General features: G+C 33.6%; 3 protein-coding genes across 30 annotated transcripts; 2 read left to right on the top strand and 1 right to left on the bottom strand.

Annotated features, from left to right (window-relative positions):
• Window positions 1-12: 12 nt before the first annotated feature.
• On the bottom strand, window positions 13-12,052 carry LOC137822733 (uncharacterized). Of its 28 annotated transcripts, none has more exons than XR_011082973.1 (28): window positions 11,787-12,043; window positions 11,524-11,698; window positions 11,317-11,444; window positions 11,096-11,212; window positions 10,702-10,848; window positions 10,153-10,530; window positions 9,899-10,053; window positions 8,272-8,393; window positions 8,065-8,156; window positions 7,682-7,928; window positions 7,531-7,600; window positions 6,668-6,816; window positions 6,403-6,473; window positions 6,127-6,297; window positions 5,675-5,746; window positions 5,437-5,538; window positions 5,125-5,214; window positions 2,911-2,986; window positions 2,741-2,834; window positions 2,591-2,660; window positions 2,250-2,429; window positions 1,722-1,844; window positions 1,546-1,629; window positions 1,272-1,473; window positions 1,017-1,155; window positions 877-936; window positions 661-765; window positions 13-580 (listed from the first exon to the last, which is right to left on the bottom strand). XR_011082973.1 is itself a non-coding variant. In XM_068627699.1 (28 exons), the coding sequence occupies exons 1-28, from the start codon at window positions 11,889-11,891 to the stop codon at window positions 467-469; spliced, it is 3,729 nt and encodes a 1,242-aa protein (XP_068483800.1). In that variant the 5' UTR covers window positions 11,892-12,043; the 3' UTR covers window positions 13-466. The 28 variants fall into 28 exon arrangements, 23 of the variants coding, with proteins under 23 accessions (XP_068483800.1, XP_068483809.1, XP_068483804.1 ...); XR_011082972.1 differs by having other exon boundaries at window positions 6,668-6,831; window positions 7,537-7,600; XR_011082974.1 differs by having other exon boundaries at window positions 7,537-7,600.
• A 6,767-nt stretch (window positions 12,053-18,819) lies between these two features.
• LOC137821362 (elongation factor 1-delta-like) lies at window positions 18,820-20,893 on the top strand. The gene is made up of 8 exons (XM_068625918.1): window positions 18,820-18,952; window positions 19,211-19,319; window positions 19,422-19,538; window positions 19,632-19,719; window positions 19,840-19,963; window positions 20,072-20,185; window positions 20,411-20,572; window positions 20,699-20,893. Coding segments are annotated over exons 2-8 (693 nt in total). The 5' UTR covers window positions 18,820-18,952; window positions 19,211-19,233; the 3' UTR covers window positions 20,701-20,893.
• Window positions 20,894-24,174: 3,281 nt separating this feature from the next.
• On the top strand, window positions 24,175-26,998 carry LOC137822556 (SWI/SNF complex component SNF12 homolog). Its single transcript, XM_068627460.1, has 3 exons — window positions 24,175-24,310; window positions 24,624-26,198; window positions 26,572-26,998. Exons 2-3 carry the CDS (start codon window positions 24,682-24,684, stop codon window positions 26,639-26,641), a joined length of 1,587 nt encoding a protein of 528 aa, XP_068483561.1. The 5' UTR covers window positions 24,175-24,310; window positions 24,624-24,681; the 3' UTR covers window positions 26,642-26,998.
• Window positions 26,999-27,910: the final 912 nt, after the last annotated feature.

The following is a 27,910-nucleotide window of genomic DNA, read 5'->3' as shown; positions in this document are numbered from 1 at the left end:
ATAATGAAAGTATTGAAAGTTGGATAAAATTGCATTGAGTTGCATTCTCAAGGAGATTGAACTAAGGGGTTTGTATGATATGATGAATATGTACATAAGACAGAATGCAGGGATGATGATCTAAAAGCTTATTGTTTCCATAAGGAGGGACAATAAATGGTTTCACAGGGATTTTGGTAGAGACATTTTCAACACACATCCTTTCAGAGGTGGCGGCCAGGGGATGAGGAACAAAATAGATGCAGCAGAGCCTGGGCACTATTCTGCAAGGCTCCACTCCTTTCAAAACTCAGTATCCCACAGGTTAGGATAAAAAAATACTCGAAAAACCTATATTTCATCTTATAAACGAAATAGCTCGGCATCAAGCCCTGCAAGCGTCATGAGGCCGGCACAAAACTACAAATACTGGAGGCTTCTGGACATGAGGGGCAGCAATTGGAAAACATTTGTACAAAGGGTTTTCTCACATGAAATAGCTTAGTGTTCTTTTTATTCTTGAACCACCTTCACCGTATAGTTCATTCCATTGTTGAAGCTCGGTCATATTTACAGATTCAGACGAAACGCTTGCACAGACCTGTTTCAACATGACAAACTTATATTTCTATTTCAAGAGAGAGGGAGGCTTTTCATATGAAAGAGATCCTTTTCATATACCTGTTGATGTGCATGTTTGAAATCTTCCATGTTTAAAGATCGGATATCTTTGCTTCCACACTTTGCGGGAGCAGCTCTACCTTCTGCTAGAGCAGCAGCCTGTTCCTGTCATGCATCAAATTATAATGTAAGCATAATTGATTGATCAGGCTCAAACCATTCTGACTAACTATCTTTACTATATAAAAAGTAGAACTCCAAAGTAACTAGGCATACCTTTTTTTCCTTCTCTAATATCTCTTTAATGGGCCGCTGTGCAGCAGTTACACACAAATTCTACAATAAAAGCGCAAGCATGAAGGCACCCATAACCTTAAATTTAAAATGAGTACAAGGTAAAAAAGAATGTCCAAAACCTTAAGATCACTTCCGGAATATCCATCAGTCATACTTGCAATTGCATTCAAATCAAGACCAGAAGACAAGTCTTCTTTTGCCAGTATAACTTTCAATATTTTTGCTCTATTTGGAGCATCTGGCAAATTTACCATTAACCTGCAGAACACCAATTTGATTAAGAAAAACCACACATTTATTAGTTCCATTAAGACCCCCACTCTTCCCAAATAAAAACTAGAAGGAATTGAAGTGCAGTTGAACATGGTGTTCACCTCCGAGGCAGCCTCCTTATGACAGCTTCATCTAGGTCAAAAGGCCTATTAGTGGCTGCAAGCACCAGAACCCTCTCTGAATCCTTTGTGCGTAAGCCATCCCAATTTACCATGAATTCATTTTTCATCTTTCGCATGGCCTCATGCTCCCCAGGATTTTCCCTCCTGCCCAACATGCTATCGACCTATACAAGAAGCCATACTAGTTTTCACTGATTTTATTTTTCAGCTGATAAATTAAAACAAACTAAAAACATTTATGCAAAAGGCTTACTTCGTCAACAAATATCACGCTAGGAGCAATTTTACTTGCCAGGGAAAAAACAGCTTTCACATATTTTTCACCCTCACCAAACCACTGAAGCAAAATTGGAAAAGAGCACAGTTAAAAAGAAAAGGTAACTGATAGCATAGCAAACGTTTAAATGAACCCAGTGAAACAAACCCAACCTTAGATGTGATACTTGACATGGAAATGTTGATGAAATTTGCACCAGCTTCAGTAGCAACTGCCTTTGCAAGCATTGTCTTGCCTGTTCCAGGAGGGCCAAATAAAAGGATGCCCTTGCATGGCTGCATGGAAGTCAATCAGAATCACAAAATCCAATGAGTAAAACATTTTGACAAGGAGGGGACTAAAACTCTACATTATTTTAATATTTGTGATTATTATTATTACTTAAGTAAAAAATCATTTCAGTATTCAGGAGACAGCACCAAAATTGCTATCACTGATACTATACTCCCTAAGCTTTCAAGGAAACTTTTAATACCTTGTGGAGAGGCCCCATGCCACACATTTAAAGGACTACTTAGACTAGACATCATGAGCAGGGTCAGATTATTTATTTTCCGTTTCATCTCAAATAGCAAAAAGAAACTAGTGAAAAGCAGGGAAAGAAACTAACTCCAACAGTCAGTAGACAAAGGGGAATGCATGTTAAACAATAGAATGTATTTGAATCTGTAAAGTAAAACCTTGGTTAATTGTCCTTTGCAAAATAACTCGGGCCTCTGTAAAGGAAGCATAACCAATTCCTTCAATGTGTCCTTGACATTTTCAAGAGCACCAATATCATCAAAAGTAACACCAATGTCGTTAGGTGGAATAACATCAGCCAAAAGCCTCTTTTCAAACTCATTTTCTGTTACAATATCCTGATTTCAAAAACATAAGAGGGATATTTCAGAAAACAGCACTAGTGAAATAAAATGGTTAAACCCTATAAACAGAATAGCTTCCAATTAATAAGTTGGGAACAAACTACTGCATGTCACTGTCTCCCACAATCAAAGCAGCAAAAGTTCATAACAATAACCTTAAGAGACTTTTTCAGGCTTTTTGACTCATTCTGGATAGACTGTAAGATCCCAATTCCATACTGGATGCTGGCAGAATACAAAATAGCTAATGATTAATAACAAAACCTTTAGCTGTTTTATATATGTGCATTATATTAAATAATTACCTCTCACAAGACAACACAAGCTTTGCATCAGGATCAGTTTCAGCATTCTGCATGAGATGACGGCTTATAGCCCAACCAACAATCTTTTCTGCATCTGCAATATAGCAAAACTTATATAGAAGAGATTTTAATAGTAAAACCTTAAGCACGTACTTACTGGTAGAACATACTTTCAATACTAAGAGTTTGATCCTTAGTGCACAAGGATTCAAGTCCTTCACATTCCACCCCACAGCGGCTCAAAACCTATAATTATGAGAAACAATTTAGTACATCATAAAAGCAATTACAATCAACATAGCCAACATGGTCAAATATTAAATGTATAAAACATGGTGAATTATTTAAGGAGACTAAAAGAAGAAACAGAATGATAGCTGAAAGAATGTACGAAAGAGTTGTTTGAAAACCAGTAACGGAATATAAGAATAGGAAGCTTCTGTATTTAAGCGATTAATCACAAGGGGGGGCCTTTCTATCATTTGTTCAATTCCCAAATGCCATAATAATATTTTAGAATGCTTCCTCTTCTCTTTGTGCCCTCCTACTTATTTAACTAAGACCCACAAACACCCAAAAATGTACTATTTTATTGAACAATTGAATATGGTAGAATGAATTCTTCTCCAAACCCTTAGAAACATTCTAATTCTCTCGATGCCCCTTCCATCCTTATTCTCATCTATTCTTTAAACTAATATCCCCAACAAACTAACTAATCCCTTCTAACTAACTGCAATAACTTTCCCTATCTAAATCTCGCTTCCCTTGAGTCAGAATCTAGAGCGGGACATTTAACATGAAGTTACTAAATGAAAACTCCCTTATCCATATGTTAAACAGAGTAACATACACATTATACATAAAAAGGGTACTATTTCCTAGGCTGAGTAATGGGATGCAAAGTTCTAAATACAAAACTGTCTTAACTCCTATGAAAAACTAAATGCATGCTATTCCGCTAATTTCTAAAAGAGACAAGGAATTAACTACCGAAAACTATACTGGCATCATTAATACTACACCCAGGTTAAAGTTCCATTAAGAAACTTACATAATTCCTATCTCTTCATACTTCATACTACGTTATTTAATTGTCTTTGTGGGCCATGACTTCACCCCTTAATTTTGAGTCCATAACTTATGCAGCTAGTGATCAAGGGTAGTACACGAGTAACAAAAGGTTCAACTAAAAACAATGGCAGTAATACCAAGAATGTAGTAAATAGTAGCAGCCCCTGTCTCCACTTTGTCACATGAGATCTAAACTTGTACCATAAAGACACAACATTTATAATCATTTACACGGCCATAATTGCTTTTCCAACATCCAAAGACTCCACTACAAACCTAAAATTATTTATAAACAATAACTCTTGGGTGGCAACATAAGAAATGACAAGATATATGGAATGATTTTGTGTATTAGAAAATATTGGTGTAGCATTGATTGAGTAAACGATTACAGTAGATCGGTTATCGTGGATCTGACACATGCATAGAATGCCAGTGAAAGCACCAATGAGAAAAGTAGATTGAACGATTTTCAACCCTGTCAAACTGATGAAAGGAGAGTCTTGAAGAATATTGGAAGGATTCCCTATAGAGGAAACTCACAGTTCGGTAAAGATTTTATCTTTAATCAAGCCTAACGTCAACACGAAATTCATATAACTAACCTCACTTAGTGGCATAAGGCTTTCATTGTTGATAATAACAGCAAAGATTAGTGTGTGTGTATCAGTCAGGACAAACCACATTTAACATTAATTTGGATGTAAATAATATCAAATTTATGATGAGAAATTACATTCAAGCTTTCTTTTCAACAACATAATTGATGTAACCATAAATTTTATGTGCGGATAACACCAAATAAAATTTGGCTCAGACACTTCAGAATAAGAAGTTTAAATATCATATCCAGTCGATTTAGTCCCCCTCAAAGTTGAGTAAGAAAGAGCACAAACAGCAAAGGTGAGAAAGTAAAGGCCATCATTTAAAGTTAGATGCATTTTTTAGGCACTTCAATTAAAACCAACATCAAATGTATCCTTGTTTTCTCACTTTACACACTTGCTCACTTCAGAAGAGCTAGATCCATATTCAATTAAAAGAAGTACTAGCTCAAAAATTATAATAACTGTCTTGTACAAAATTTACTTAGGTCCAGAACAACCAATTTGTTTTTAGCACCCATCCCATGTCACCCATTTAAATATAAAACCCAACATATCACAAAAAATAGCAGATTCATTATCCATAATTAAAAAAACTCAATCCATAAAATTAATGTTTTTGAAAATCAAATATAAGGTGTTAGGTTAAATAATAATTACCATGAAACCAATTGAATTAAAATTACAAGCTCAGCAAGAACTTACAGATCGTAAATTGTGCAAATTTCCTTTAATTTTAAGAGTCTCAACATCTCGATCAAGTTGCTGCTTCCAAGATGCTAGAAGTGCTTCATCCTGTATCAGGAAACATACATTGACTATTGTCAGATATAATGGTGACAAGTTTAGTCCTTGGCATTTTTCTACCTGAAACTGAAATTTACAATTATATGTCAGCATTACTCCAAGCCAAAGGGAATTTGAGTGAGCACTCATAAAATATAAAACCATTTCATATACCTTCACCCAACAACTTAAAAATTTTGGTAGTTGGTTTGAAAAAAATGTTATACAAACCTGTGGCATGTGAATTGTCACTTTATTCGGGAAAAGCTTAGTTAAGGTTTTGTTTGGCTTTGGGACCTCCTTTCCCCTGTCATGCAATCTTCCAAAACTATCCTGAAAGTGGGAGAGAATGAGGGAGGGATGTTATTGTAACAGAGAGCCTAAAGAAGACATATAAAGTATGTACTGGTAATCTAATCCTGTTCTTTCAAATAAAAAGACAATACTCAAAAGGAGATTACGTTCTTACCGGGAAAGCCAAATCAAGAAGAGCAGTCTGATTACTGCCAAACTTTGTAAAAAGTAAACCCCCAGGATGTGACTTCAAGAAAAAATAGTTAAATATCAATAACATAATCACTTATAAACATTCATTAAGACCAAGAATGAAAATATAATACTAAGGACCATTTACATAGGATATCCAATTTGTATCTTACTTTGACAAACAACATCTTTCTCAGTTTCTCAATCAAATATAACCAGATATATAAAGCCCACAGCTACCAAAAATACAGATCATTGGAAACTGATAAATTCAGGTACAAAACCAAATGGTATGGCAAATAGAACTTTGCTCAATTTTCTCCCCATGGCTATTAAAATCTTTTTCTGAATCAGTATACGCATGATGGCTTGAAAAGTTTAAATGACTCAACGGTTATACCATTCTAGCCTTACAAAAAAACACACAATTATTACCTTCTCCTTGCGACTGTCAGTGTGAGTGTGTGAACCTATTACCACCACATTGTCCGGAAGATTTTCAAGCCTACTTTTAAATGAAAACGGATCTCCATTTCCTACTATAGACTTCTCTGCATCTTTCATGAACAAAATGAAGGGTTCATTTCTGCTCTCACTAACCACAACCTGAAAAAACATGTACAACCTCTTATTGTAAGATTAAGAGACGGTATAACATGATTAGAGAGAAATTTTACATTTACTAGATCCAAGTGTGGAGTAAAAGGTAACCTCAAATAATGTATTAATGAGAACTTTGTCAAGTTCTTCAATGCCACTGTTTTCCAACCGAAGATCATTCACTGGAATGAGAAAAAGACAAGTTCAAGATCTAGGACCAAGATAAAGTTTGTAGATAAAAATACGAAATATCTAATATAATTTATAAGACAGATAATGCATTACCATGGAAGAAAAATCCTTGACCACCAAGATAAAGTTTGTAGATAAAAATACAAAATATCTAAGATAATTTATAGGACAGATAAGGCATTACCATGGCAGAAAAATCCTTGACCACCCTCACAGCAACCTCCAAGGTCAACTCCATCAGGTATGGGTTTATCAAATCTTACACCAATTTTTGACAAGGGATTATCATCAAAAAGTAAGACAACCTTCCCCCGACTTCCATTAGCTGGACCCCTGTATATGCGATTGCTGAGCAAAATTATAACCAAAAATAAAAACAATTTCACTTCGTTTGGTAAACTATATATACAAGAAAAAAAAACTACTTTTTATTGTTGTTCACATAATCCGTAAATATCATTTTAAAGAAACTGAAAGTAATCATTAGGTCAATAGAAAAGTGCGTACCTCCACTTTTTTGTCCTACATTTATGACTACCAAAAAAGAAAGAAAAATAATTTCTAATACATCCCTCTCATTTTCGTTTCTCCCTGAGCAAAGTTGAATTTTCAACCTAGAGTGGGTAGAACAGAATACTGTTTATGCAGATACAAAAAATAGTAGCTTTGGCATTGGCAATGACTAAAGTTGAAGTGCCATTTATCTCCTGTAACTGGTATAGTTAGCTAGCTGTCAAACACATTGTATTCACACACAAAATCATATGTTGTGCAATTAATCATTTTAAGTGATTTGGGTTACCATGTTGCAATCATGAATTTGGGTAGTCTGTTATGTGACTGTTAAATTTGGTGAAACACATTACACACCTGCTACAACAGTATACAACTATATCATGTATAAAAAAAAGTGAGATATTCAAAGGTAATCCTGCTGGACAACTTAAGTTCTGTAGTTAATGTGATAAAAGCAAAAGGATGCGCATAACAATTGTATCAATGAGATCGTGAGAAATAGAAACCAGTGGAGAATGATTTAACACAAACCTGTACCTTGCAGAAATTGTCTGAAGCTGATATATTCCCCCAGAAGATGAACTGTATTTTACCCTGTCACCTGAAGGATTATATCTTAAAAACATTAACCTTTGTGATAATAAATTAAGTCTCCTTAAATAGAGAAATGAAGCAAACATACCTAGTTTAAACACACAATTTTTAGCTGTCCCAGACGTAGATGGTACATTATCAGCTTCCAACTTAAGTTGAGACTCAAAGCCATATGGAGTAGGTGCATTTGAGGAGTTAGGTGTATCTGGTTCACTAGCTTGTGGATCCATGCTCCTAGCCATGTCTGTAGTTAAAGGACTTTGGTTAGCACAGCCACAGGACTTATCTGCATTAAATCCATCTTTTAGCAGCTCAGCTTCCTTGGATGTTAAACCCTGTAAAATATGAACACACAAAAATGAAGATTCATTACCAGCATTACAGGTAAAATAACCTTCAATGGCACATTAATGAAAAAGGTGTTCATGGATTAATCCGAACATCAGATCAATAAGAAAACTTTTATCTTACACCCAAAGGCAAATGGCTATCAAATATGAGCAATTTAGCTCCAAAGTGTTTCGCAAGTGCTTTTGCTAACATCTCCTGATATATTTCTGACCCTGCAAAAAAAATGGCAATTGAGAGAAACAGTGAGTTGAAAAGGAAGTCAAAACCAAAACAAAAATCATTAGAAAAGAAAAGATCTAGGAGATCAGTAATGCAATTCGCACACACCTGCAGGTCCTGAAAGTAGAATCCGAGGGTTTATGGTTGTAAGATCGGTGGTGTACTTTGCATGTTCTCTATGCTTCAGGTGTATAAAGCAAGCTGCAATTAGAACATTTTTTGTATTCTCACTGAAAGAAGATATAAATATGATCAGAAACGCAATCAATGACCAAACCAAGATGCTGTAACAAACAATCAAGCAAAATGCATGAAGGACAAGACAAATAAAAAATCATCTTGAACTCTTAAATTTGTTTTGAAAAAGGAAGAACCTATAAAAGATACTTCACAGTCGAGGTTTACGGCTACAACAACTCATTATAGTACCCACATCAAACTGAGGTATTGAAGATCATATTAAACAGAAATGAAACCAAGTCCACAATTTAAAATCTTTTTCAAAATTTACAACCACATGTCATGCCACTGCCAAGTCCTACCAGTACACATTGAAAAAAAAAACATCATCAAAAGATAAAGCTAGATAATGATTTTGGACCATAGTTGATAAAAAAAAAGCAGCACTGAAAATATGGCATCCAACTGCATGCCACAGATTCAAATACAAAACAGTAAAATAAAAGCAAGTATTGAAAAGAAAATAATAAATTATATACAAACGAAGCAACTGCCTCTATAAGCCCTGTGGCATTATCTCGTTTCAATTCACATAAACATTATTCCAGAAAAGTCTCTCTTCTCATATCATAATATTGTACCTGTTTCTTTAACAGACATTTATTTTTAATCCCTGCTTCAGATTTCAGCTATAATGTAAGAGTAACTGAACTTTCAATCAGTATTTAGTACATATATTGCGTGAATAAAAGACTGCAAGGTTTTTTGGGTTGATAAGGGATAAACTAGGTGTTGATTTCAAAATAAAAAAATGGGTTTGTTGGAAGGACCTCTTTGAGAGCACTTCATTACTGACCTAACACGAGAAATACAAGTTTAAGAGGGGGCAAAGGAAATATACGGTTGGGTAAGAATTGAATTTAAAGATTATCATTTGCATATTATCTAATAACAGAATATGATAGTGTCATTTGATTCAAGTACCTAACTTCACATAGAGGGAACAAACTTTAATTGTCATTTTGTCATTATAGCTATTGTCATTGACAGTGTTGTTGTAACAAGTTTAGATAAAATGGTTAGTTGAAATCAGTAAACTACAAAGGATGAAAATCACTTACTAGAGTTGTAAATCAGACAGGCATATTAGTGTCTGATATTGTGTGACTTTGTTCTTGGAATTTTTTTGGCTTGTTGATTCAAATTAGTCACATGGAACCTTTTTTTAGCAACGCAGCTCTAACATGGTAAAGTCCATATATCTATCTAGTATAGGATATAAAAATTTCCATTTATACAAAACAAAATTGTAAATGTTTAAAAATGATTAATTTAATTTTTTTATAAATTTTAAAGAATGCAATTGCATGTTCACTTAATTTGTAGGAAACGTACATGAAATATGCAATGGGGGATTATCTTTAAATAAAAGAGAATGATAAGACACATGAAAGGAACAACAAAGAATAGCATAATTTGAAATTCACCAAACACTTAAGGTGTCAAAACAAAGGCAAAAGGCTGGGGAATTGACTGAGACATCTACTAGTTATACCTTAAGTAGTAAGGGAAGTTGTCAAAGGACACTTCTATTTCTTTCCTATCCAGTATTGCAGCAAGAACATCCTCTTTAAAAACTGCAGTGCGTAAAGAAGTACCCGAAGTCGATGCAGCTTGCGCATCCCTCGTTCCATGTCTTTCTTCGAATACCTGTTTAAAGATACTTTTGCTCAATTTCACTTTACAAGTAGATCCAGCTAGAATCCTGAAGAAAGGCCCTAGGAAAGCATTCACCCCAGAGATTTTTACATTGCCTGCCTCTGTGCCAGCATCATCTGAATCGCAATCCATAGGCAAATCCTTGTCGCTTGCTCCAACATCAGCAGCTTTATCTGTCGCTATATTTGGAGCAGAGTTGCCTTCCAGACCATCGAGCCCAGACTCTGTACCATCAGGGAGAACAGAATGACTAGGAACATCAGTACCCTGATGAGGTTTACTGGTAGTCTGTGAAGGAGACTTCCATCTTGTAAGATCCCGTCTGAGGCTAGAAAGAGAAGCCAGAATAGAAGCTCCAGCCACGGCTGAAGGGTCTCCAGCCCTCCTTTCAATCTGGAAAAACTTGCCAACACCACCCTGAATTTCTGCAGCCTTGACTGCAACTTCAGGATTTATTTGCTGAAAAATCTAGGTCAAAATAAATCAAGGAACCACATGCAGACATAGATAGAAAAGGACATAATAACTTCATACAAGGAAGCAAATAGAAAATTTTGATAACTCTCTTTTAGAAAAAAAGAAAAACAGTAGTAGGAAAGACTGACAACTTATTCGAATGCAAAGAGTGTAAAAGGATACATAAGAATGATTCCCAATCAAACCAAAAACCACCTCGTCCCCCGAGTTAAGCACACAGCTGGTACTCTTCTTGACGAGCGTGCCATTCACTACCACCGATCCTTTGCTACCCGTACTTTCTAGCACGGCCACTGCACTTCCCTCGCGCTGATCATTTCCAGAAACAACAGTAATCAAACTGCATATACATATCCTACGATATTTACCTCAAACAACTGTAAAGAAAAAAAAAAGGAAAGAAGCAAACCAAGCACACACTTTCGCACAAGCATTCACACACATCTCAAACAACAACACAAAAAAAATCATTGGCAAGTGTCAAGGTGTGTGCTCGGAAAAAAAAAACAAACCCTTCGATTCCTCGCACAATCACAAACTCGAGAGATGTATGTACCTGCGTGTGCTTGATCTTGCACAAATTTCCACTTATAGTCTGATCCTTCAACGGGAAATTGCAACCCCGACTAGACCCAATAGTAAAGTTGGGTGTGCAAATTAAAACATTCGGATTCTGCAGCAATAACAAAATTAAACTCCAAGTAAACAAAAGTTACAGTCACCCCCAATTTAACTCAGAAACAAAAATAACAAAAAATTAAAACATTAAAAATTTACCTGCGCAGATTGAGACAAGAGTCTGCACCAGGGAACTGAAGCTTCGAAATTTGGGTTTTGCTTCTGATATATAGCCCAAGAAGAGAACGAACCCCTAGGTTTATCAGCAACCACAGTCGGTGTAGAACCTTCACGCGACAAAACAATAAAATTTTAAAAAAAAATAACAAACGGATGATAAAAAAAGTGTTAGCTGCAAAGAAGAACCATCGGCGATCGGCGGCGTGGGTTCGGCCTTGCCGTCTAGATTGCCGGCGTCGGCGATCTGAGCGTCTCGAGATTCGCATTCTCCGGGATCAGGGGGTGGCTCCGACATGCCCAAATCCTTGGAATTTTCCGGCGGCGGCATCGGTTTCTCCGAGGCGGCAGCAACATTGTCGACCTGAGAAAGCATAGCGGAGCGAATCAGGGAGGTGAATCGAGCGAGAAATAGGGATTACTGAGAGAAGGGGAAAAGAAAAAGGCAAAACCTTTTGTCGCTTGGGGGAAGGAGAGGGAGTTTTGTCTTCAGAAGAAGAAGCCCTCTTGTTGGTGTTGTTAGAGAAAGATCCACTGTTGCGTCTGGTTGAAACCATGCTTCTTCTTCGTTCCTGCTTCCTGTTCTTCTTCTCGTTTACTTCTCGCTTCAACCACAGACACACACACAACAAGAAGAAGAGAGAGAAGAAACAAAGAAAGAAAGAAAAGAGAAGAGATATGAATGAAATGAACGATTTTTGCAGATTTTTTGTTTGTTTTTTATTAGTTATGCTTATATTATATAGATGAGTGTGTCATCATGTTATTATTAATTAATTATTAATTGTTGCTAATTCATTAATTGCTATGTTTTTGTTTCCTTCATCTTTTTCCTAGTATTCTGCTTCTGACTTCGGTGCACCGCACCTACGGTGCACATTAGCGCCCTGTCTGTTTATTGGACAAGTTGGTCGCGCATTTTAGTGTGGCGTCTTATACTGCGCCTCTGCAGGGGATATGCTTTGTTTTTCGAGACTTCGAGCTACCCAAAGTTTTCTTTATACTTACGAGACAAAAAATAACAAAACACCATCACACACTTTTAGGACACTGTGTTTGATTTAAGGATTGGAAAACTTAATAAAAAAATAATTAAGAATTAATATAAAAATTCATTACCTAATAAATATTAAATGTATAAGTTATTTATATCTATTATTCAGATTTAGTTATACTAGTATTAGTGTACATTACGTAGATTTGACTGAAAAAAAAAAACTATGAAATATCTAATAATCTTCATACATATAAAATATATAAAAGATTAAATTTATATAGTTAATAATTATTATTTTAGAAATTTTATTATTTTTAATAAAAAGTTAATTGATTTTTTTTTATTTAATAGGTTTATTTTGATTTTTTTGTAATTTATTTATTATTATTATTTTATATTTTTATTACTATAACTACTATTTATAATGTTATTATTTTATAAAATTATTTTTATTAAAATTTTATTATTAATAAGAAAAAAAATATTATTAATTTTTTATTATTATGATATAAATTTATTTATATTGTTATTATATTTTTATTTCTATTATTATTTAAAATATTAATATTATTATTTTATTATTTATACATTTATATTATAAAATTTTAATTGATGTCTTATATATATAGCAGACACGCTGACACGGACACTGATACAATACGGATACGTAAATACGTAAAATCTCTCTAAAATGTAGGACACGGGACACATATCTATATATTATATAATTATTGATCTTGCCTGTTGACCAGAACGTTGGAACCTGCCTCGTCAAAGGATCGACTTGTGCACCGCTTCGAACCTTCGTCCTTCTTCAAGATCCACCTCAAGAACCTGCAAAAGAACAGAGCGGCGCCGCTGCGGCCGATCGCACTCTAACGCCCAAGTCAGTGACCGAACCACCAAATACTAAGAGCAAGAACACTCAAGAAATCTCAAGGAACCGTGCAATGTTCTCTCTCACAGTAAGTTTTAGAACTCGCAAGCGTAAAGAGTGTAATCTGAACGTGCGTACCTCAGAAAGTTCGTTGAGAACTCTTATATACCTAGTTACTTTCTCTCTCCTGGCAGTTACAGACCTGGACACGCGGCTCGCATCCAGTCGTACACGTGCCATCATCTGGAGCCTCCTTGACTTGGGCGCTGCTTCTGACTCTCTTTTTGGCTAAGTTATTTATGCATGGTACTGCCCAGTGCATAGCTAACTTGGGAGTGCAGCCTCTAAAAAATTTATACAATAAAGTTTGATTTTTTAGAAAATTAATGTATTTTTAAAAAAAATTGTGTTAGAACCATACTAGAATTGTCAGAAATCTAACAAATACTTTTTAAGTTTGACACTTCACGGATACATATCATACAGGTATCATACGAGTATCGATACATGCCATTTAAGAAGAGTGTCTGAACTTCATAACATACCACATAATCCATCAATTGAGTATCTTCTTTTTTTAAAAAAATAAGGATGTTTATTTTCTTTGCAAAATAGGTTTTTGCTTGATTCATTGAACTTACACTTTTTTTTTTCTTGTTCTCATTTCGTTATACATAATTTAACACGATTCACTCTCTCAAATCCATAAAAAAAATATATACATTAATAAGAATTAATGGAATAAACATTTTTCATATTTCAACATATTCAAAAAATAAATAATATATATATATGAAATAGCTTGTTGTTTTATAATAATATAAACGACTTATTAAGATATAACTACTTAATAAATTGAGTAATTTACATACTCTCAATTTTATTTCGTGACTCTAGCTTGTATTAATTACCTTATTTATTATATAAAGAAGATATTAAATTCTTAGTCCTACTTCGGAGTCTTACTAATATATCTTTTTCTATTTATTTAGATAAAGAAATAATTGTGATAAAAAAAAGGTTAAGAAATAATTATGATAGAAAAGGTTTAATAAATAATTAAGTGGTTTATTTCCAAAACATTAATGTGTGTTTAATATTTCCAAATGTCAAGTAATTTTAAAACACCGGTCAAGGACTAAAAAGGAAAAAAAAAAACACATTAACAACGCATATTTTTACTTCTTAAACATGTTTATGTGATACTTTTTAGGAGATAGTTATTTTTCTAATTTATATGTTTATGTTAGTTAGATAAAAAAATTTAAAAGAGATTAATTTTTAGAAATTATGAGAATAGTTATAAAATTCTAAATATTACTAAAAAGGAAATTTTTAATTTGTTGGGATGTTAATTTTTTTTAGGTTTAATTATTCTTTTAGTCCCTATAATAAAGACCAAAAGTAAATTTAGTATGAGATTTTTAAAAAGTTTAATATGGTTCCAAATTTTTTTAAAACAATTCAATGTGATTTCTTCGGTTAGATTGTCTCCAATGATTTGGCATATAAAGTGGTACACATGGACAACTATACAATGGTAAAATCATTCGGGTGAAATTTTTCCCTTTTATGTAGTTGCCTTGGTCATCTTTTCTTAATTGATTGTGTTCTTCTTCTCTCGTGGTTGATTGAGGGATTTGCTTCACTGGTAATCAATGTATGGGTATTGGTCTTCGTCATCTTGTAGTTGTAATGGATGAAGTTTGCAAAACTAGTGTAAACTTATTCATGGTGGTCGGAGTATGGTTTCTTCATTGCACTCATTTGTCATTGTGGAGATTTTGTTGTATCAATAACAACAATAATTGTTAAGGATTATGGAAAATAATTTTGGGATTGTCTTAAGTACAAGGTTAGAGGTATGAAACTTTGTTTTTGTTAAACGAATATATCTTCTTTCCAACTTATTGTTTCATTTGATTTTATGATTTTCTTGAAAAAACAAAGTAGCAGTGGTATAATGCTAGATTCCAAATTTTTCAAATGGTGCATTCAAGAGGTTGATGATGAAAAAGATACAATTATTTTGAGACAAAAGAATAAGATATATAGTATAGAGAAATGTATTAAAGGTTTGGAGAACGGATTACATTATTGTTAGTGGTGGTGTGTTTACTTTTTGTAATTAACATTATTATGTTGTCAATATTGTTAAAAATTCCCATGAGATATGCTTGTATTGAGTGTGCTAAAGTTGTGTATCTTTTGGTATTGTAATGTTAAATGGCTTTATGTAATGTTCAGTTCAAGAAATGAGTGTGTATTGTTCAGTTCAAGCAATGAGTATGTGAAGTTGTTGTTAGAATTGTAGGCCTAAAACAAGAGGGGTGAATTGTTTTTAAACATTTTTTTGCAAACTTTGAAGGTGTGGAGAAAGCCAATGAAGAATCAAAGCCAAAAGAATGAAAATGGCAAAGTTACAAAATTGTTTTAGTTGATTTCCATAAAATCAACCAGTTGTTTTTGCGATTCAACCAATTGTTTTTATCAGCAATTAATAAAAATAACTTTAAAACAAATATAACAAAGAGTAGGGAAAGAGAGAATCACACAACCAAATTTATATTGGTTCACTCACACCAAGAGCTACATCCAATCCCCATAAACCACTGAGTATTTCACCATGTAATCAAACCTAAATTACAAAACATAAACACCAAATAGGTGATCCTAAGCCCTTCAAGAACACTCACCCTATTTGATACACAATTCACTACACATCAGAACACCCTCTGAATGTAGACACCAGTACCTTACAAGTTTTACAAATATGAAACGAATACAAGTAAGAACAGGAAGGATCACACTTAATACAAAAGGATTACAACAATTCCCTATTCCACTATTAACCAAAGCAAAGCCTTAAGCAATCTTGAAAAACTTTAATCTTTTTGGTCATCTTATATGTTCTCTTTTTTAGAGATGTAAACACCAGTTATATAGTCTAAAAAATAGTCGTTTAAGACTTTTAATCGAAGGCCAAAACAATTTAGAACAATGGAAAATAAATTTACCAGAATTAACAAATTTTGTTAAGATTTTTCAAAAAAACAATCTATTAAAAACTCGATTCAATCGATTGAATTGGCCTTTACTGTTAGGTCAGCCAATTTTAGCCTTTTCAAATCCTTTTCGAAACTACTAAGTTTAAAACAACCGATTGAAACGACAAATCAAGAGGTTGCCTTTCACTACTTTGAAAAACACTTTTCTTTTTGAAAGAACTTGATTGATCCAATTTTGGATTAAGCTAAAAGTGGATTGACAAATTTTAATCGACCCAGAACCCATGCTCACAAGCAGCAACCCAACCTTCAAGCAATCTTCGTGGATTTGGAGACATCAAAGCTTTAAGTTCAATAATCTCTCCCTATTTGATAAAGACAAATCTCTGGTTTGCTTAGGATGTTCTGTTTGAATTTGACAATACCTGCAAAACACAAAATGTGTAGTACAAGAGAGTGATCATATCCAAATCCCCTTGCACCACCAAACCAGTTTTCACTATGTGATTTTCACAAGGAAAATCACCAAAATCAATGTGAAAAACTAGTAAGAAGATGCATAATCAGAGTTTTTGCACAACTTTAAACCAGCAATTGCAATAGTTATAAACTATCATACACACAACATGTAAACAAAACCAAATAAGAATAAACCAAACTAGAATAATTCTCCCTCTAATTATCTTCACAAATAGAATAATAGGAGGGATAAAAGATAATTATGAAAGAGTTTGAGAGTCAATAATTCCCAACTCATTTCTTAAGAGAAAAAACATGTCCTTTAGCAAAGGCTTAGTGAAAATATTTATCAATTGTTTTGCTGTTTCAATGAACTTCACATCACAAATTCCATTACTGACATGATTCCTTATAAAGTGATGACGAATCTCTATGTGTTTTGTTCTGGAGTGCTGAATTTGGTTTTTGGTAAGATTTATAACACTTGTGTTGTCACACAGCAAAGATACTTTCAACCTAAAATCTTCTATTTGTTGTTTAATCCAAAGAATTTGTGCACAATAGCTTACAGCAACAATGTATTCAACTCAACAGTTGAAAGGGCTACACAAGCTTGTTTTTTTGTTGTGCCAAGATATGAGACTTGAGTCAGGAAGATGACAAGTCCCATTTGTGCTTTTTCTATCCAATTTGCACCCTGCAAAATCAGAATCAAAGTATCCAACTAGATGTAAAGGAGAATGAGAAGGATACCATAAACCAACTGATGTTGTCCCCTTTAGATACTTCAGTATTCTTTTGGCAGCTTTAAAATGAGATTCCTTTGGACTGAATTGAAATCTCGCACAAAGACACACTGCAAACATGATATCCGGCCTACTGGCACTGAGATAAAGCAAGGATCCAAGCAAAATCCTGTATTTGGTTTGATCCACTGCTGTTCTAGCCAAATCAACATCCATGTAGCAGCTTGTGGACATTGGTGTAGTTGCCTCTTTGCACTTCTCAATATTAATGTTATTAATTATAAAAAATAAATTAATAATTTTTTTATTATAAAAGTAAATTTACTAACTTATATTTTACACATTTTAAAAAAATTAAAGAAAAAATCACAACCATCACATTACGCACAAACTTCAATAAACTTTCCACACTAATCCACTCTAATATACCTTAATTCAAACAACCTCACTTTCTTTACACTTTCATCTCAATTCACTCCAAATTCACTCCCTTAAATCCTCTCCCCAATCCAAACACAACCTAAATTAGTTAAATATAGAATTTTTACAAAGCTTAATAAATGTAACAAATATGTATGACTTTTCATATTAATCTATATTTATAAAAAAATTGTTAACTCTAGCTAATATTATAAAACATACTTAATTCTTTTATTATATTTGTTATTGTTAAAAAAAGTTTATCAAATGCATTTTAAAATAGAAGATTTAAATATATATATATATATTTATATTTAGCCTTATAAAAGTATCTTAGTGTAATGATGCCCACCAAGTGCTACTGTTTAGGAGAGGGCTGTTTTTATGCTCTAATAAAACAATGCATAATGTATATAACTAATTATTGAAATTTAATGTTATAGTGTTATTTAAAAAAAATATGTAAGTTTTTTTTTTAAAATCTACATATATTATTACTCTATTATAACAGGTCTACTTCTTTTGCTAATCAGAAGTGTATATTTGAGTGTCCTTTACATGATAAACTCAGAGCTACTTATAAGATGATGTATAACTTTTCAAATGCTCCAACTATGTTTTAATATTATTAGTTAATGCTAGTAAAAAAATATTAATAATTGATAAGAATATCTAACCACCTCTAGCAATTTCTTTTACAAGAGGATACCTTATGAGTGGTAACATGTGTTGTATTACACTAAGATAAAAAATAAAATAATTTGAAAATACAAATTCCAGAGAACATTCATCATGGAATTTAGCAATTTTTTTTGTTAAATTCCAAATTTGTTTACCATCTTCCTTACATGCATAGTATTTTCTTACTTAGGGTTTTTCTGGTCTTTTGTAGACTAATGTCATAATGTGTTATAAGTAGACTTAGGAAAACAAGAGGTGAGAATAGCAAAGTCCATTTCAACAGGAAATGGTAGATAACTCAGTTCGATGACGGCCCATAGCCCGATTGCATATTCGGGTTAGGGTTTTAGTTTGAATCAATTAAAAAGAGATTATCTTTCTCTAACACTCACTATCTCTGTATCTCGTTTGTGCTGCCTTCCTTGCACTGGTAAGAAGCCTTCTTCGATCCATGGTTTTTTCTTCTGGAATTTGTGTTCCCAAAACCTATCCTAAGTGTAGCAATTTTCTCTCCCAATTTCCATTCTCTCTTAATAGAATTACAAGTTTTGGGGTTTAATGCCTTTTTAGTTCACTTCGCAGTTTCAAACATTCTGTTAATGAATTTCAATCAAAGATCTGAATTTTCTTAATCTTTTTTAAAATTCGTATTGCTGATATTGCAATTCATGTTATGTATATTTTGTAGAAGAATTAACATACATAGCAAGCATGGCAGTGACATTCTACGACCTTAGCTCTTCCTCTGGGTTGAAGAAGCTTGATGAGTATCTTCTCCCACGCAGTTACATCACCGGGTATGTCACTCTGCTTTTGTCCATTTTCGTTTGTATTTTTTTTCTTTGTTTTTCTTCTAAACTTTCTTTCTTGTGTATTGTCCAATTTTACGTCCTCTTTAGGTACCAGGCTTCAAAGGATGATCTCACTGTCTATGCAGCTTTGCCTACTGCTCCATCAGCTGAGTATGTCAATGTGTCCAGGTGGTTCAAGCACATTGATGCTTTGTTGAGAATCTCGTAAGTTTGCTACCCTTGACTTGGGCGCCAATTATATGTATAATACTTGGCATGGGATCTGATTATATTTTTATGCCAATTTTGTGTCTGCAGTGGTGTTTCTGGTGAGGGATCTGGTGTCACTGTTGAGGGATCTTTTGTTGCAGAGCCTGTTGCAACTCCCCCAGCTGTTGATACAAATGTAAGTATCTTTCTAATAATAGATATTTCAACTGTGGTGTTGGTTTAATGTCTTTTTTGCATTGTGTGGCTTAACTATAATGGTTTATTGACCTTTGACTGAATGTGCATTGTTTTTCAGGCTGCTGCTGCTGAGGATGATGACGACGACGATGTGGATTTGTTTGGTGAAGAGACAGAGGAAGAGAAGAAGGCTGCCGAGGAACGGGCAGCTGCAGCGAAGGCATCTGGGAAAAAGAAAGAATGTAAGTTTCACTATGTCATTTGCCTGTTATATTTGAACTATATCTTGCCCCCTCCCCGATTATAGCACATTGTGCGGTCATTGATTTTATGCTGATTCCATTTCTCAGCTGGGAAATCATCTGTTCTGTTGGATGTGAAACCATGGGATGATGAAACCGACATGAAGAAGCTTGAGGAAGCAGTGAGATCTGTTAGCATGGAAGGGTTGCTTTGGGGTGCATGTATGTCATTTTTATTTATGTATTTGGCTTTGGTTGTCTTTCTTAACTGTTTTCATCTTGATGTACTTCCTAAAATAGTTGAATTATAATATTCAATTTTCTCTATTTGTAAATGTTATATAAGTTGTTCCTTTATCATCATGTTTGCATTGCGTACTTTTATTTTCTGCTTATCATGTCTGCTCCTCTTTTGTGATTCTGATATGAATTGTTTTCGTGTCTTAGCCAAACTTGTTCCTGTTGGGTACGGCATTAAGAAACTGCAAATTATGCTCACTATCGTGGACGACCTAGTTTCTGTCGATAGTCTCATTGAGGAAAGACTCACAGTTGAGCCCATCAATGAATATGTCCAGAGTTGTGACATTGCGGCCTTCAATAAAATTTGTAAGTATTTTTAAATGGCTTTTTTCTCCCTTGAAATTCCCAAGTAGTTTTGTATTTTGTGATAAGATGCATATTGTTTATGGTTTTGCTGCTTGTTCTAATGCAATTTTGTAACCTTTGTTGCAGAATCTATAATGGTGGAACTTGGAAATGATGGCTACGAGAGGAATTGTGTTATTTAGAAATTATGTTCTAGGGAAAGCCGTCATGTAAGAATTTTTGTTTTTAGAAGCCTGCTTGTTACTGTTTTTTTTATACACTGGTCTATTTTTGTGACGCCATCGAATTATTTGGAGAGTAATATTTTTATTTTAGGCTTTACGCCTTTGATGCGTGTTCTTTATTTTCAAATTTTAGTTTCAGTTGGTCGTGTTTGTTTTGTTGATTTCAAAGTATTTTCTTTAGAAAACACACTACACACTGCAAAACTGTTTGTATCTGGTTAAATCGTCGGAGTATGTATAATTTTTAAACTTAAAGAAAGCTTCTTCAAAGTTTAATGCCGCATGAAATAAGTCTGATATGATAATGGCATATAGAAGGTATAATTTGAAGAAACTAATCCTAAAAGTGAAATTATTTCGTTCCCTGGTTAATTTACCTATTTAAACTTTGCCATCTGCACTGAAGCAGAGTGGTTCACTTATTTAAACTATGGAAGAGGAAAAGAAAGAGTAATTTAGGAAAAGGAAGCTTGAAATACGGCAAGCCCTTGGAAGATCTCTTCCTATTGTTTTACCATTTTATTTATGCTATTGCGTAGTTACATAATGTCAGAGTACCCTGCTTCTTCCTCCAGCATGTGTGGAACCAGACTCCTTTTCATGTTCTGGACTTTTTGATGTTGTATTGAGCGAGGAGTCATACTTGTCTAGGTTTCACTTTTCCAATGACCATTCAATCCATACACTACATCGTCAAACAAAACAATGCACCAATATTCTTCGTTTACTTTCTTTTCTAATTTTTTACAATAATAGAAAAAACATACTACAAAGAAACAAAAATAATTTAAAGTACCTTCCACTACCCGTTATCATGATAAAATGTTCAGTCCTCCATCTTTGAAGGGCATCAACCTTCATTACGGGCAAACAACACATAATATGTCGCCCTCCAAAACTCTTTGATCACACTATTTTGTCAAAGAAACTTTTTTGCTTTTACGGATTCATCAATGCTAATATGTTTGTTTAGTCACATATTCCCAAAAAAGTATCACAAAGGAAATTGTTGGACATGGGCAAATGAGTGGAGTTCCAAACGTATTAGGTATGTTCCTTTGAGCCAAGGACAAAGAAGTCGAAAAGAGGATTTCCATAATAGCTTGTTCAAAAGCACATCCTCCATCCAGGACATACAAAGCGACGCTATCAATTACATGCCTTAAATGTTCATCCTTAGGAGGTGTAACCCTTATATCAGGAACATCAGGAATATTAGGAGCAAGAACAATTACATCAGAAACATTAGGAATGAGAACCATGAAGTAATTCTACATCTAATCTATATGATTGTATCTTACTACCGTCTTGTTTTTAGACACAAGAAAAGGGTTTCTTTTTAGAAAGATACAAAATTTGAAGAAAATAAATACTTTCGGAGAAAAAAGACAACAAAATAAAGCTAAAAAGGATAAAAGATAAAGATCAAAAACCATGCAGCAGAGCAAGTCAGTCACGTTAAAGATACAACAAAAACACTCCCCTAAAACGACCATCAGAACACTATAAAGAAGCTAAAAAGATTAAAATGCTACTCTATCCTGAATGAACTCCAGACTCTTGGCCAGAGAAACTTTTAGCATTTCTATCCAACCATATAAACTAAACTACCTAAATCTGAGCAACATCATAGTTTTTTTTGGTGGATCAGGTCTTGGAAATTGGTTCCTACCACCTGCTACTAAGAATATTTATCCACAGACCCATTGCCTGATTAACCTAGTCACATGAAAATTATAATAAACAATGCTCTGCCTAGTTAAAAGAAAAATAAAGTAAGAAATGGTAATAATTATTCATTCATCTGAATATCCAAGACAAAGGTGTGAATACAATCTCCAACATGACAATTCCAAGTTGATATTTAAATTTTAGCTTTGTGTGGTAAGCCAAAAAACCACAGTGAAACTGTGATAAATCCGAACATCATTAAAAAATGAACGATTTTACATCACCACACAACTAATTCAAGCAGATTAAACTGTTGCATTCTCAAGTGGGGTCAATAAATAAGAAAACCATATTATAACAAAACGATTTTCATGTCATTTTTCATGCATTTATTTGTGAGAGTAATTGATATTTAAAGAGTATTAGTTTCAATTTTTATACTTTTCTCCATTTTTAGCTTTTCTTCTTACTTTAGTAGTTACTCTTATGAAAAGTATTACAGTGAACAAAATTGGAAAATTGTTTACACTTATGTAGAAAAAATCATACAAATTATTTCTATAAAAAATAATTACCCCTTTAAATTAGTGCGCACACTTGTAATGTAACGATTTAGTTTTAATTTTTTTTAAAAAAAAATTCAGCACCACATAAGAATTAATCAATCTTAATTACATTTAGGTCAATTAAATTAAGTATTATATATCACCCAACAAGAAAAATAGAGAAAATAAGACAAAAAAGCAAGAGAATAAAATTTACCAAGACAAGCATGTAAATATTTTTCTGTCTTTGACCATAGTAAATTCCTAGAGAAAAAAAAACAAGTGAACAAAATTAACAACAAAAATAATCCTTTTTTTGTTATCGTTACTTCTTAATAATACTCTTAGTGTGTTTTACGTGATATTTCATTTAAAAATTAGATATTATTTATATTGTTATTTGATAACATTTCATGAATTTAAGTGAAATTTGTTTGGGAATATCCATTTAAAATTTCATGAATCTAATTTAATACAATTTAGTATTAAATTAAATTTAGTGTAATAACAAAAAATTAATTAATATTTTTTTTTATTAAATTTAGTTATACACTTATGATTTGAAAACAATTGTTAAAATATAATCTTAATTAGACCCATAAAAAGAGAAGTTAGAGACAAATTAGTATTAATATTATTTTTAAATGTTAATGATTACTCTATCAAATCTAGAGATAACGTGACAAGATGAGTATAAATTTGATTATTTTATTTTTGTCCTTAAAGTAAAAATTTATGTACATATCCAAAGTAAAAATTTATTCCTATTTCTATCTCAATGTAAAATTTACTATTATCTCCGTCTTTACTTTCAAAATCAATAACTATGAATTTTTTTTTGTCTATTCAAATCCCTCAAAATCTAAACATATTATGTTTTAATATTAATAACTAAACGTAGTAAAAAATATTAATACACCATGACAAGATTTAATCTCTTTTTTATTTTTAATATACACAAATTCTTATAATTTTATCTTTTATATAAATGTTCTTTTAAATTCAATAACTATCTAGAAAAAAAAACTACATGCATAATAAAAGACTACTGACAAAATATTATAATTTTTTTTATAATTTAATAATATTTTTTATTATCTTTTCTTACTGTAAGAAAAAAAAGTAAACACTGGTATTAGTAGACCCAAGATAAAAATAAATTATTTCAAGCAGAAAAGTTGTATTTGAGAAAAAAAAAGTAGAGAGCACATTTTTTGGTAAGATGAAAAAGAAGAACGAACAACATTTATGATTCAACCCAGAAGTTTTTTTGTTGAAATCCTGGGAGTTCGAAACCAGTAAGAATCTCTCTTCCTCTTCTATCTCTTCTATGTTTTCTTTTATCTTTTGTTTTTTTCTGCAAAAAACTATAAATCATGTATATTCCTTAGGTGAACCCAAATTCAATTTTTCCCTGATTCTGTTCAATTCTTCAATCTTCGTTACCTGCATTGTCTTTTCTCAGTGAGGGCTTTGGTTTTTAAAATTTTATAAAGAATTTCACTTAAAAATGTTGTCTTTTTAGAATTCAGGATCCCCAGAGAATGTTATTTGTATCTTCTGACAAAAGCTGTTCTGATTTTTTTTTTAATTTATAATATTTAATTTCAGTTTCATGAATTTGCATGCTGTGAAGATTTCCGATTAGAGCTTAGAAGCAGCAATAAGAATGAATAATCAAGCAAAGAATGTGGCTGCATCTTCTTTGTTTGGTCATTCTGGAATGGCCACACAACCACACCACCCTAACCCCATTCAGCAATGGAACCCTTCAATTCCAACCCCTTTACACTCTCAATCACAATCACAGTCTCAGCCACGTCCTCAGACACAATTCCCTGGTCTCTTTCAGTTTTCAGAGCCCCAATCTCATGTTCTTGCACAAGCTCAGTATGCACAGACACAATTGCAGTCTCAGGCTGCACGAGCTCATCCACAACCTCAAACTCACCCTTTTACCCACTTGCATAGTGTAAATACTAATGCTGCTAATGGCACATCATCCCCGGCCACCGGAAATGCCAAGCGACCAACCCCGAAGCCCCTGTTGAGGACTCATAATTCATCCAATATGAACCAATCCATGCCGGGTGCTCGGCAGCAAAAGAAGCAATCACCAGAGAAGGGGGCTATGTTTTTGCCTGAGTCGGCTCTGTATACTCAATTACTTGATTTTGAGGCTCAGGTGGATACTGCTTTGGCCAGGAGAAAGTTTGATATACAGGAGGCTAGGCTCCTTCCCCATGTTCAGAAAACTCTTCGTGTTTATGTGTTCAATACCTTCTCAAATCATGCCAAAATGGATTCTGAGCATAAGAAGGCCAATGAATCTTCTTGGTCTCTCAAGATAACTGGAAGGATATTGGAAGATGGTATGGATTCCATGTCTGGAATTTCACAGAGATCGAGCCCTCCGAACCCAAAGTTCTCTGCATTTTTCAAGAAAATTACCATACATTTGGATCAAAGCATTTATCCTGATAATCATGTCATTGTATGGGATAGTGCTCGTTCACCTACCCAACAGGATGGTTTTGAGGTGAAGAGGAAAGGAAACAAAGAGTTTACTGCAGTGATTGCAATAGAAATGAATTATACACCTGACAAGTTTATGGTTTCATCACAACTGTCTAAACTCTTAGGTATTGAGGTTGAGACTCGTCCAAGAATAATAGCTTCTCTTTTTAACTACGTGAAGTCCAGGAAGCTACAGAGCCCAAATGACCCTTCGTCTTTCATATGTGATCCTTCTCTACAAAGGGTGTTTGGGGAAGAGAAGATGGATTTCACCATGGTTTTTCAGAAGTTAGCACAGCATTTGTCACAGCCACAACCAATCCATCTGGAGCATAACATCAAGCTTTCTGAATATGCTCCAGCTGTAACTGCATGTTATGATATACAGGTGGATGTGCCTTTTCCATTGGAAAAAGACAAGTCTACATTCTTGTCAAGCCTTGAGAGCCAAAAGGAGATTGAAGCTTATGATGAGGCTATTTGTGTTTCCTTAAAGAAGATCCAAGAGCATCGGAGAAGACGGGCTTTTTTTCTTAGTTTTAGTCAGTCTCCAGTAGAGTTTATTGATACTTTGATTACTTCTCAAAGCAAGGATTTGAAACTTGTTGCTGGAGATGCCAGGCATAACGTTGAAAAGGAACTTCGATCTGAATTCTACAATCAACCATGGTAAGTATTATGATTGACCTTTTTCTCTTTTTGTTGTAAGGTATGCATAATACACTTGCTTAGTAAGTTTGTGACCCGAATGTGAGTATTCATTTGCTAAACTTGTGAGTTTAGTATATTGACAATTATACACAAAAAAAATGCATCTATACTACACTTATGTTAGACACGGCGTGACACTTCATAAAAAACCTGGACATTTCAGATTTTGATGTGTCACGCTTGTCCGTTCTTAAGTGCCAACTGGTAGGAAATAATAATACAGAGAAATAAAAGTTATGAAATATATGAATGTAGGGCTAACAATATTCTTTAATATTTTTTTGTCAAAATATTTTCTAATTTGTTTGTGTTTTGTTTATAATATTTCCAGGGTCGAGGATGCTGCCATTCGTTACTTGAACCGCAAAAATGCAGGAATTGATGTTATTGGACGCAACTAAGAAAACATGAGGTGGAGTTTCTATTTTGTTTAACTACTCAATACACTTTCTTTTCATAGTCCTTGTTAGGGAGTAGAAGAAAGGAAAGAATGTAGGAACAAAGAAAATGACTTTTAGGTAGTGAAAATCAAGGGGAGTGTGATCAGAATTTCTGTACAGAATTTCAGAAAATATGTATCTGATCCATGGATTTGGTTGCCCCTGGCTCATTTTGAGTCCTCCAAGTCATGTTCTGGCTTGTAAGACCAACCTATGTTGAGAAGGTTGGATTAACATTTATAGAAATATAAAAAAACTAGCCTAAAAAGACTCTGATAAGAAATGTTTATCCAATGAAGGATGGCTTAATTAAAGTAATAGAGGAAGACTGAAGACAATATTTAAATATCATCAAAATTATTTGTTTTCCTGAATTTTTATCACCTTTTTATTTTTATTTTTGATCGAGTGATAAATATAATCAATCCCATTAGGTGATATAAAGCTTTGTTGGTATTGTTATTGTAAAAAGATATGGCATAAGCTAAGATTTAAATCTATGTTATAGTCAAACTCTTAGGATATAGTGGAGACGCATCACAATCATGTGATATAAGTTAACGTCTGAGGCTTTGATCTAACAGCCCGAGAATTAAGGTAGAACCATTGGTGGGCTTATTGTTTATCCACGATTGAAGTTTGTTTTTTATTTTCATCTTTTTCTGTCATGTCTATTGTTACTTTTTACTATATATAAGAAAGTGCAATGCAGTAACAAGGATATGAAAAAGAAGCATTACTCAAAGATTTCCCTTCCTATCTCACTCTTAGGAGGTAGCCACTCCTGTCATCAAATACTGGAATAGCTGTGTTTATAATTTACCCTTTATCAACTTGCTGCTTTCATTCCCTCCACTATGACTAACACAAACCAAATCCACACTGACGCCTAGATCCATGCTCTTGCCATCTCAAGGACGTAGTTGCTAAAGTTACCACCTTTTCTCACTGTTGGTTCGAGCTCATTCCAATTAATATCCAAGCCATGTTGGCTTGGTCTACCCCTAATTCCTTAAGATCATTGCCTCCCCTTTAATCATCCTTCTCCACAAGGGCAGTTACATTCGGGGTCCAATGCCTAGTTTGCTTTTGAACATCCCTTCCAAATTTTGAGTCCCCTTTTATCCTTGAAATAGATGCTTCAGGCACTGTTACGGGGGCACTTAACAATAATCCGGCACCTAACAATAATCCCATTGCCTTTTTCAGCAAATAGTTTTGCCAAAACTC

The sequence above is a fragment of the Phaseolus vulgaris genome, chromosome 9 (genome assembly GCF_000499845.2).
Source record: "Phaseolus vulgaris cultivar G19833 chromosome 9, P. vulgaris v2.0, whole genome shotgun sequence".
Classification (NCBI taxonomy): Eukaryota; Viridiplantae; Streptophyta; class Magnoliopsida; order Fabales; family Fabaceae; genus Phaseolus; species Phaseolus vulgaris.
The sequence above is the reverse complement of the archived record's forward strand: the minus strand, read 5'-3'. Positions and strand labels throughout refer to the sequence as shown.

Excerpts from the sequence above, each read along its gene's own strand:
- LOC137822733 (XM_068627716.1), bottom strand. The coding sequence starts at position 11,891 with ATGGTTTCAACCAGACGCAACAGTGGATCTTTCTCTAACAACACCAAC. Across the intron at positions 11,445-11,523 it reads CACGCCGCCGATCGCCGATG|GTTCTACACCGACTGTGGTT; the intron begins GTTCTTCTTTGC and ends TGTCGCGTGAAG. Across the intron at positions 2,987-5,124 it reads ATTTGCACAATTTACGATCT|GTTTTGAGCCGCTGTGGGGT; the intron begins GTAAGTTCTTGC and ends TCATAATTATAG.
- LOC137821362 (XM_068625918.1), top strand. The coding sequence starts at position 19,234 with ATGGCAGTGACATTCTACGACCTTAGCTCTTCCTCTGGGTTGAAGAAG. Across the intron at positions 19,720-19,839 it reads CCCCAGCTGTTGATACAAAT|GCTGCTGCTGCTGAGGATGA; the intron begins GTAAGTATCTTT and ends ATTGTTTTTCAG. Across the intron at positions 19,964-20,071 it reads ATCTGGGAAAAAGAAAGAAT|CTGGGAAATCATCTGTTCTG; the intron begins GTAAGTTTCACT and ends TCCATTTCTCAG.
- LOC137822556 (XM_068627460.1), top strand. The coding sequence starts at position 24,682 with ATGAATAATCAAGCAAAGAATGTGGCTGCATCTTCTTTGTTTGGTCAT. Across the intron at positions 26,199-26,571 it reads GAATTCTACAATCAACCATG|GGTCGAGGATGCTGCCATTC; the intron begins GTAAGTATTATG and ends TAATATTTCCAG.